We start from the raw sequence: 9660 nt of genomic DNA, 5'->3' as shown, positions 1-9660 counted from the left end.
GAGCACAGCATGTCATGATTTCAGCTCTCTGCCTCCGGCTGCACTTTCAGCCACGCCCACATCTCCGCTCTGCACGGAGATCAGCTGATCAGCTGCAGGAGGAAGCTGCTCCCACATATGTGGGCTGCACACAGGTCAGAATCAGAATCAGAATTAGCTTTATTATCACTGCACCGAAATACAACGAGAATATGTACAGTACACGTACAGCCATCAGAAAGATGGATGGAGTGCACGAAGTTGCTGCTATAAAGCGCGGCCTTCTTATTCTTTTCAGAATACATTTTTTTAGATAGAAAAAGGGATAAAACCACGAGGAGAGGGGTAGTGGCATTACAAAAATCTAGAATTCTACATTCTAGAATTGCGCCGCTCAAGGTGGCTGCATGTTGGAGCAGCTCTGTTACTTTCATTCTGAGATTTTGCTTTTGGAAACTTTAATTCCTCTTTTTCTGGATGCAAATCACGTTTTTTTGATGATTGTCTCCTCTGGTATTGGATGCTGTGCAGCTGGAAGGACTTTTATTGAAACTTTTTTAGTTTTGGACATTTGTTATGATGCGTAACCATGGCAACAAGGCAGTTTTCTACAACCAACAGCAGCTGATCTCAAGTGGCTGAAGTAATCCAGCATTCTTGTTCCTGCTCTCGTTCCTGACCCACTTCATGACCATAGATTCCTCCCCTTTGCCTCACCCAAGACAAATACTTTTGCTCATCGGATATCTGGACCTTGACGTCTGCTCTGCCTTCAGACCACTGATTTCAGGTAAAACCCTCATAAGTTTTGCAAAAGAGTCTCTCTTTCGCTGTGTAATGAATTACGAGGGAGACCCAGAAATTGAAACAGGAGTGAACAAAAATATTTATTTAAAGTTTTATCAGGAGGAGAAAGGAGAAAGTCAGCTGTCACTCCGTTGTTATCAGTCACAGGTGAAAAGCTGATGATGTTGAGGGTGATGACATCAGAGGGAAAGGAGGTTTGGACGGATCACGCGATATGCGAGCGAAAGTCAGAAAAACACTCTTCAGAACGTGGAGCTTGGTTCTAAGAGCTCAACTCCTACAGTCCGGGGTCTGAGTTCATGGTCAAAAATACAGGCATGGGTCATTCACATAGAGGCAGAAAAGCAACATTTTTCTGAGGGTTTTAGCTGGAATCGGTGGTCTGAAGGCAGAGCAGAAGTCGAGGTCCAGATATTCGATGGGCAGAAGTATCTGTCTTGGGTGAGGCAAAGGGGAGGAATCCGTTGTCATGAAGTGGGTGAGGAACGAGAACAGGAGCAAGAACGTTGGATTACTTCAGACACGAGGCGATCAGACAGTCTGGCAGAGACTGAACTGCTGACAGTTTTTGAGTTAAGTTTAATTCTACTGATCACATACGCGCAAAAATAATACAAGTGTATTAACTATATAAAAAGGTTACAAACCTTAAGCTACTTTCTGTGTTTAAAACGCAAAGCACAGACTATGCATTTTATCAAAGCATTTTTAGAAGCGGCTGATACATTTATCACCAAATTTGAAAGTGAAACAATATTTTATCAGTAAATTTTAGAAGGAAACGAGACTGCAAACACATATTTGTTAGAAAAAAAAGTCTATGCAATACAATGATCAATATAGCCATGCCAGTGTTTCAAGAAGCACAGGTTCTCCCTGCACCTGTGGGCTGTGCACAGGTGCAGCAGGTGCTAAATCATTTAAAACAATTTATTTAAAATAAACAATCCATGCCTCTCGTGCGGCTCACTCCATCAATCAGCCAACCGTGTGTCATGTACAATCTTACTTTGAAAAACTGCAACAGAACAAGTCCATGAAAGTTGAACCAAGAAGTAACGAGGGACTATTGTAGTCCCATTACCAATAACTATTATTGTCGAAAACAAATTGCAAACAGGGTTGTGTACTTAGCCAGAGAAACTATCAGATAGATAACTTTACTAATTGACTTTGTATGTATGTGAATGTTTTTCTACAGTGTCCTGAGACAACTTCTGTTGTGACTTGGCTTTGTATAAATAAACTGAATTGAACTGAATTGAAAAGTCATGCAATGGTTAATCAAATGGAAAAGTCACATTTGGCTGATTTGTACACAGGTTTCCTACAGATATAGTTACTCAAGCAGTAACCACTTTGACGTTGGGTTTCTGTTGCTGGGTTGTAGGCAGCTGTAGCTGAGTGGTTTGAGCAGTCGTCTTCCAATGGGAGAGTTGGGGGTTCAATTCCATTAGCAGTCACATGTTGAAGTGTCACTGGGCAAGACACTGAACCCCTCATTGCCTCTAATGTGTGTCCCATCAGTGTATGAGTGTGATAAAGCTCTGATTAGACTACAGATTAGCTTTGTAAAGATCCAGTAGAGTTCTGTATGAATGGGTAAATGAGGGCACAGGTTGTAGTGTAAAGTGCTTTGAGTGTCTTGATTAGATAGAAAGCACTACATAAGTGCAGTCCATTTACCATTTACTTAGATTAGCGGAGACTGAATGACAAAAAAAAATGTGCATCCTGCTACAAGAAACGTACATACAACTGGGGGTTCTTCTATCACAGTGAAAGAACTGGGAATGAAATAAGTGAGGCCTTTTCTGTAAAAATGTGTTGTGTAGATGGCAACATAAACTGGGTTAATCTTGTAAACTGTACAGGAATTTATTTATCAATGATGTTACCTTCATAAATATGCAGGCATGACATGCATACATGCAAATGTATAAATCCAGAGAGAAAGGCGTCGCAACAGAATGTTCATCAGGACAACTTTAACCACAGCTCGTCTCATACAAACCTAGTTCCAGAGTGATGCTATTTTAATTGTGTTTGTTTTTGTCTGTCACACAGTTTTGTCTTGAACTTGTGACTGCAGAAATAATCTGTGTTCAGTGACAGTAGTTTTCAGAAATCTTTAAAAATGCCTATAAAAAGTTAAGTGCAGAGCACTTAACCTTCTTATCCTGCTTTGCAAAACACTGCATTTTTTGTATATATGCATTATATGGAGAATTATAGCTTTTATAAAAACATGTAAAAGTTCAGTTTGTTAGCACTTGCTTACTTGGGGTTGTCTGCTAACAACAAATATGAACCAAATTTACAGCACTGTGTGTCAGTGAAATTTATAAGTGTTATCTCTCACAAGTATGTGGGGTGCTGTGTGTGTTGAAGAGAGCAGTGTACACTGATTCCTGTTTCATGTACTTCTACATAGTTAGGATCATTGTGGTAAATGTCAACACTGCAGCTGAGGTGAAAGGTTTATGCCAAGGAGATAATTGTGTAGCAGTTGTGAATGCATCCTCAGGGATACAGTAAATAGCTGGAAATATATTCATCTTATTATCTACAATATCTGGATAAAGAAAAATCACTAATGCAAAGCCTGAAGTGAAGGCAAATATTAGATCATGTCAACTGTGAGTAGGTTACTTTCCCTATACCCCGTTTGTAAAACGTCCCATTAACAAACAATGTCTTGTAGAACTGAGAGAAAACCAGGATAATCAATGATCAATTGATGTTTTGGGCCGTTTACTCTGGATAACAACCCACAAACCCATTAGGCTGGTGTTGTCTGGTGATGAATCAAAGTGCGCAAAAAAGCGTACGGACATTTGTCTTCACTGCGTTTTGCTTAAAACAATGAGCTCTATTCAGTTTTAGTCAATCCACTGAGAGCAGTTCAGTGTGAGGGCTAATCAGACGAACTCAAAGCACAAGTCCCATCACTAAATTAAACTTCATTGCATGAGTCAGAATTGCAGTATTTAGCTTGCCATGATAAATAAGAAGTTTTTAAACACATAAAATCAATCGAGGATATAAAACAAGTGTACCTGCAATGCTGGCAAAGATCTCGCTGATTCCTATCAGCACATACTGAGGCACCTGCCACCATATGGGTAAATCCGCTGCGTGGTAGACAACTTTGCCGAGCACCTGGTCTATGGTACCATTTGATTTGACCAGCTCCAGGCGTTTGGACTCCAAAATACCTGAATGGGTGGACACAGAAACCAGAACACAAAGTATTTAGCTGAGAGGAAGTGAAAGAAAATACTACTTTCTTATACATAAATAAAAATGGATTGAAATAGAATTAAACACTCATTTTGTTACTCTGACATCCACAACATCAACAACAAAATCGTCAGATTCAAACAAACCAGTAACAGTCTATAAAGGATTTGGCTAGTTTTCAAAAAATATCCCAACATTTTATTAAGGTCCCATCTGCACACTTTCATAATTTGCCGGATAGTTCAGTATTGGGACGCAGAAGACAGTTCAGTAATAAGAACCAAGCAGTGGTCATCATTTGCCGCCGCCTGCCTTAAAGCTTTATTCGACTGCTATTATGGTGTGACCAGCAGCTATTTTCAGATAGCTCCCAGAGACAGCTCCCTATCATGACTACACTTAATACTACATTTAAGAGGAGTTGTAGCCTTGTAATCCGGATATCCAATAATACCATCCCTCCATCTCAGACAGCATGGCCACTGGGCTGCTCAGAGCAAGTCTCACACTATAAACACATCTGTTTTTTATTTTACTTTCTACCCCAACTAAGCATCATTATCAGCCAACTCAGTGTGATTGTAGCAGCTTTACGTCAAGCAAGACACTTTTAGACTTTTAAATGCTATAAGCTACATGTGTATTAGTATATAGACTGAAGAGAATGTAATAAAATGTACAAAAATATGTTTTTAGGACCAATGTCATTGCAGCCTTTCAAAGCTGGCGTCGGTATGTGTGAAGTCTGAACATGGTGTATATACTTGATCAGAGAAAGTTCACTGCCAGTTTGACAGCATGTCTTCCGTTGAGACAGCCGAGCTCCAGCTGTCCTGATAACCAGACATGTGTCAGCACATGTACGACGAATCCTCATGAAATATTGCTGCACCAATCCTGACAAATGTCTCCACATCTCACACACAGGATGCCAAAAGTGTTCGTAGTACTAAGCAGAGTTGGTGTGGTGAGCTGTGAATGCAGAATGGCAAACAGCAACTCTGATGAATTCAATGTGTGCAAAACATGTCAAACTGGGATATTCATTTATCCAGCTGTCGGTCACCTAAACAACATGACTTCAGCTCATAGAAAATGTGAAAATAAGTACTGAGGACACATATTGAGCCAACTAAAGGTTCAGTTCAGCATGTAATAATAGTGTGAGGCAGCTCTTAGGAGCCACTCTGTCAAACTCTGTAAACACGATTGTTAAATCTTGTTGTAGGGTTTTTTTCAGTTGAGGCGACTGTCTAAATTGAAGGCCATACTGTCCAAAAGCAATCTTGAGACAGTAATACATACTTTCATAACATCCAGGCTTGATTACTGCAATGTACTTCTTTTTGGAATCAGTCAGACCTCTATTTCATGTTTACAATTCGTTCAAAACTGCAGCCTGATTTTTAACTGGTACAGGCAAAAGAGAGCACATTACTCCAGTTCTGGCCTCCCTTCAATGGCTCCTGGTTCACTTTCAAATTCATTTAAAAAATCCTTCTCTAAGTTTTTAAAATCTCTGAACAGTTCTGCCCCCCACCTATCTCTCTGATCTGCTGCAGCCATATGTCCCACAGCGCTCTCTGAGGTCAACAGACCAGATGCTTTTATTGGTTCCAGGCACTTGTTTTAAGCTCAGAGGTAACAGGGCGTTCTCTGTTGCAGGTCCAAGACTGTGGAATGAGTTGCCACTGCATGTCAGGCAGGTTCCCTCTCTCACTGTTTTTAAGTCTTGTTTAAAAACTCACTTTTATTCCCTGGCTTTTGACACTGTGTGATTTGATTTTCACTTGTCTGCATTAACACAAGTCATTTCGTTCTTATCTTCATTTATTTGGACCTATGTATTTTATCCTGTGTCCTTTGCTTGTTTGTTTTTGCTGTAAAGCACTTTGGTTGGCCTCGTTGCTGTTTTTTGGTGCTTTATAAATAAAGTGGTATGGTATGGTAAACTGAATGTCTGTGAAGCAAAGAAATGTAAATAAACTGCGAACAAAGACAGCACAGCATTTCTGTAAAAACATAATTTAAATTATCTGCAAATAAAGGTATATTCTACAATGTAGGCTATGACTGTAATATGCAGGGTTGACCCTGTTGTCTGATTTGACTCCTAAATCCAGACCCAAACTGTATTTCACTCTAGTTGTGTTTTCACCTCCTACTGTGACCAATGTCCAGACTACAGCGCCATCTTAAACCCTTTCTCCACTCCTTGAACTCAAAATTACTTTCTGCAACATTCGGAATTCATTTTCTCTGAATTCAAATGCAAGGATTGCACCTTCCCCCTCCCAAGTAGCCAAATGGAAAAAATAAACGCCTGAGTAGCTTTTAAATGCTGAAATGAACATGCAAGAGCAACATTCAGATCTTAAAAGAAAATGTTGATTGAACGTTACAGTTTTAAATAGAGATTTTATCACATGACACAGATTCAAAAAAACATGTTTGATGGACTAAGTCAGACCAGAAAATGTGAAAACTTTTTTTTAAGCAGCCATCTCTTTTTAAACGCATCTTTTTAATGTAAAGCCCAAGCAGAAGCCCTTTCTCTCCAACAAAGATAATTTATAATTTGATTTTTAATATATCGAGCATAACTACTGGTAGTAACATTTGCAGTTTATTATACATAAAGCTACATGAAGCAGTTGATAATAATGTCTCAGCTTGACTGTGCAGATAACAAAAAACAATTGTGACTTCAGGCCATCTTTTCTCTTTATGCAAGAAAAACAAATAATCTACTTGGACTATTACTGACACACATTTAATTGTTTTAAGTGCTGTATTTTCTACTGTACGTATTTTCTATTAAAATGTGATTTCATATTAGAAGTGCAACACATACACAAACCTTTTGTTTGGAAGAAGTTCATTATAGCCCAGTGGTATACTCAGTTGTAAAAAAAATTCTTAATTTAAAAAGTTAAAAAAAGGAGCATCTTAGGTCTCTAACGAGCAATCAAAATTAATTTCCTAATCAAACATGTTAAGATTATATAATGTTTTATAGAATATGAAAGAGATGGTTTGTTAGTTTCTATTTTACCATTATTTTAACGTGTTTTTAAACAAACCCTCCAGAGTTACCCTTAACAACTGCTGTCAAATTTGATTAAGCGCATGTTTAACAGTCAAACAGCAATTGGAGAAAGCCCGCCAGTCAATATCTAAAGGTCACCACTGACAGAATACGACATGTAGAGGATGTAATGTGCACCTGAAAGAAGATGGGAATCGGTTGTAGAAAATATAATGAACATTGATTCTCTGGAGTGTTACTGATTTGCTTTTGTTTACTTTCAGGCCTTTATCTTTCTCTAAGCATTTGAGCTCAGATAGATCAGTGCAGCAGCAGCGGCTGACAGGCCTGACTGAGTTTGTATTTTTAAAATAACTGATGGGAGGTAAACAGGACTGAGGAGTGCTGCTGCATGCAGGTACAGGGAAAAAACTCTCTACCTTGTTTTCTTTTCATGTGGAAAAAAATGCTGTGATTCATGCCAGAAAATCTATTGATGTCCACAAAATACAGCATAGTAAAGGCAGTCATTTGTTAAACAAAGGCTTAGCCCATGCCTGTCAGTCATAAACAAAGCATTTCAAAAGTTGGCTCACTCAGTTTCCACCTTAGATTTTTTTAAGTAAAAAAAAAAAAATCTCAATAACATGGTGTAATTGTGACTCTAAAGTTGCACTTCTTGCTTCCTTCAAAGAAGCTGAAAACTTTTTAATCACAAAAACTGTGCAGTTTGATTGGGCTTTGGGTTACTGAAAAACAGTTAATGACACTCACCTGCTGCCACGGCAGATGACATTACAAAGAACATCCCCACAGCAATCCTCTTCAGAGAGGAGGGCAGCAGGCCCCGGCGCTTCAGGATGGGGTCCACCACTTTGTCTTTAAGAGGAATCAGCATAAGGATGAGCACTGCGTCAAACATAGTGAGCCACGCAGCCGGGAAGCGGAACTTCATCTGGGATTTGCAGAAGAAACAGATGAGATGGAAATCTACATGAAGCAACAGAGCATTAAAACAAAGAGAAATGTTTGTGCATTCCAACATAGTTCACTGTGTCTTCACATGTGTTTGCATGAGAATTAGAGGAGCACACTTCAGTCTTGATACTGCTTTAGCACCCCCAGGTGGTCAAATCCAAACATAATTTAATAAAAATATATTAATTCAATTCATAGTGGAGCGAAGGCACTAAAAATCCAACTAGAGGGTGAAAGTAATAAACAGTAGAGACTTTATTAAATATGGCACCAGCAGCTGTGGCAAAAAAAGAAAATTCTTGCTGTTACTGTCAGGAGATATATATATTTCACAAAGTTTAATATTTGCAATTGGTAGTTAGTTTATTTAAAGAGTAGAAAATTCATTGTAAACAACCAACAATCTTCATTTTTTTTTCAGTCTTACTTAGTGAACAACTTCTTGTCTTTTTCAACAATATAATCTACACTATTTAGGTTTGGAGCGAAATCCACAATGTGTCTTTGTTTTAACAAATAATGTTTATTCTCAAAGTAATTTTCTGGATTTTTTCATTGTTGGTTGCATACAATCCATACATAGCTCAAAAAAGAGAGTATTTTTCCTTTTGTTTCTTTCTTCATTATCAAACATCTCATTCTACACGAGCCTTCATCTACTTTGTCAGGTAAATCCTGAAATGATGGATGAATGATGAAGTCTCCCAGCAGACTCCAATACTTGTTCTCTACTAAATTAACTATTGTATATAAACAGTGATGCAATAGGGAGCGGTGGTGCAGAGGTTAGAGAAGGTGTGCTTGTGACGGGGAGGTTGCCGGTTCAAATACAAAGACCAACAACAAAATTTGGGATAGGAAAGGTGGCAGAGAGTTTAAATCATGACATTCTGTGCTCTTTTAGAGAGTTTAGAAACAACTAATGTCTGCCTCCCATGTTCATTAGAATGAGCTCTGTTCATTTCAGAACAATTATTTGTTCTGGTTAGCCACTGAAATGTGTCAGGTGAGAGGAAGAAATTCACAGAGGCATCTAATCTCACTTCCCTTTTGATGCTGAGAAGTGTCAAGGCTGGTACAAGAGAAGGCTTACTTCTTCCTTTGAACCAAATAAACAATATGTAAAAAAAAGAAAAAAAAAATATATATATAAAGTCAAATATAAACCTACTTTAAAAATAGGGTCAAAGTGAGCACACAGAAGGATCTCGTCTCCTCAGTGTTCACCAGTAATGTCTTTGTGGCATTAGTGCAACTTGAAGTTTGACTGTGTGGCTTTAAGGCAAGTGTTTCACTTCTTATTTCCCTGAAATCACCTCAAGAACGCCTGTTCAAATATAAGAACAGACATACTGCTGCGTGCATACTACACTTCCTGATGTGTTCCAGTTGAGTGGTTTGATTTTTGAGGAGGTGTGTGTCATGTGGAGCTGCTGAGAGTCAACAAAGTCCTGCAGAAGGCAACATACAGTACATTCTGTGAGGGAGCTACATTAGTAACAATCGTCAGGAACCATCAGGTGATGGCGCTGCAGCAAAGAAATTACAGACGCAGGCAGGTTGCTAATCTGCCAAGCATTAGTCTGTGAAGTTCTGACCTAATCCCCAAGGTATTACAAGACTTT

The 9660-nt window shown here is 38.7% G+C and overlaps 1 protein-coding gene across 1 annotated transcript in view; it reads right to left on the bottom strand.

Moving 5' to 3' along the window:
- slc15a4 (solute carrier family 15 member 4) overlaps nucleotides 1-9660 on the bottom strand; it is a 56825-nt gene that overhangs the window by 30136 nt on the left and 17029 nt on the right. The window contains exons 5-6 of the mRNA XM_037681186.1: nucleotides 7832-8012; nucleotides 3846-4004 (exon numbers count right to left, since the gene is read on the bottom strand). Of these exons, the coding sequence (XP_037537114.1) occupies nucleotides 3846-4004; nucleotides 7832-8012 (340 nt within the window). The remainder of the gene's footprint in view (nucleotides 1-3845; nucleotides 4005-7831; nucleotides 8013-9660) is intronic.

The sequence above is a fragment of the Nematolebias whitei genome, chromosome 8 (genome assembly GCF_014905685.2).
Source record: "Nematolebias whitei isolate Nwh7 chromosome 8, NemWhi1, whole genome shotgun sequence".
Lineage (NCBI taxonomy): Eukaryota > Metazoa > Chordata > Actinopteri > Cyprinodontiformes > Rivulidae > Nematolebias > Nematolebias whitei.
This window is presented reverse-complemented; position numbering and strand designations above follow the sequence as displayed.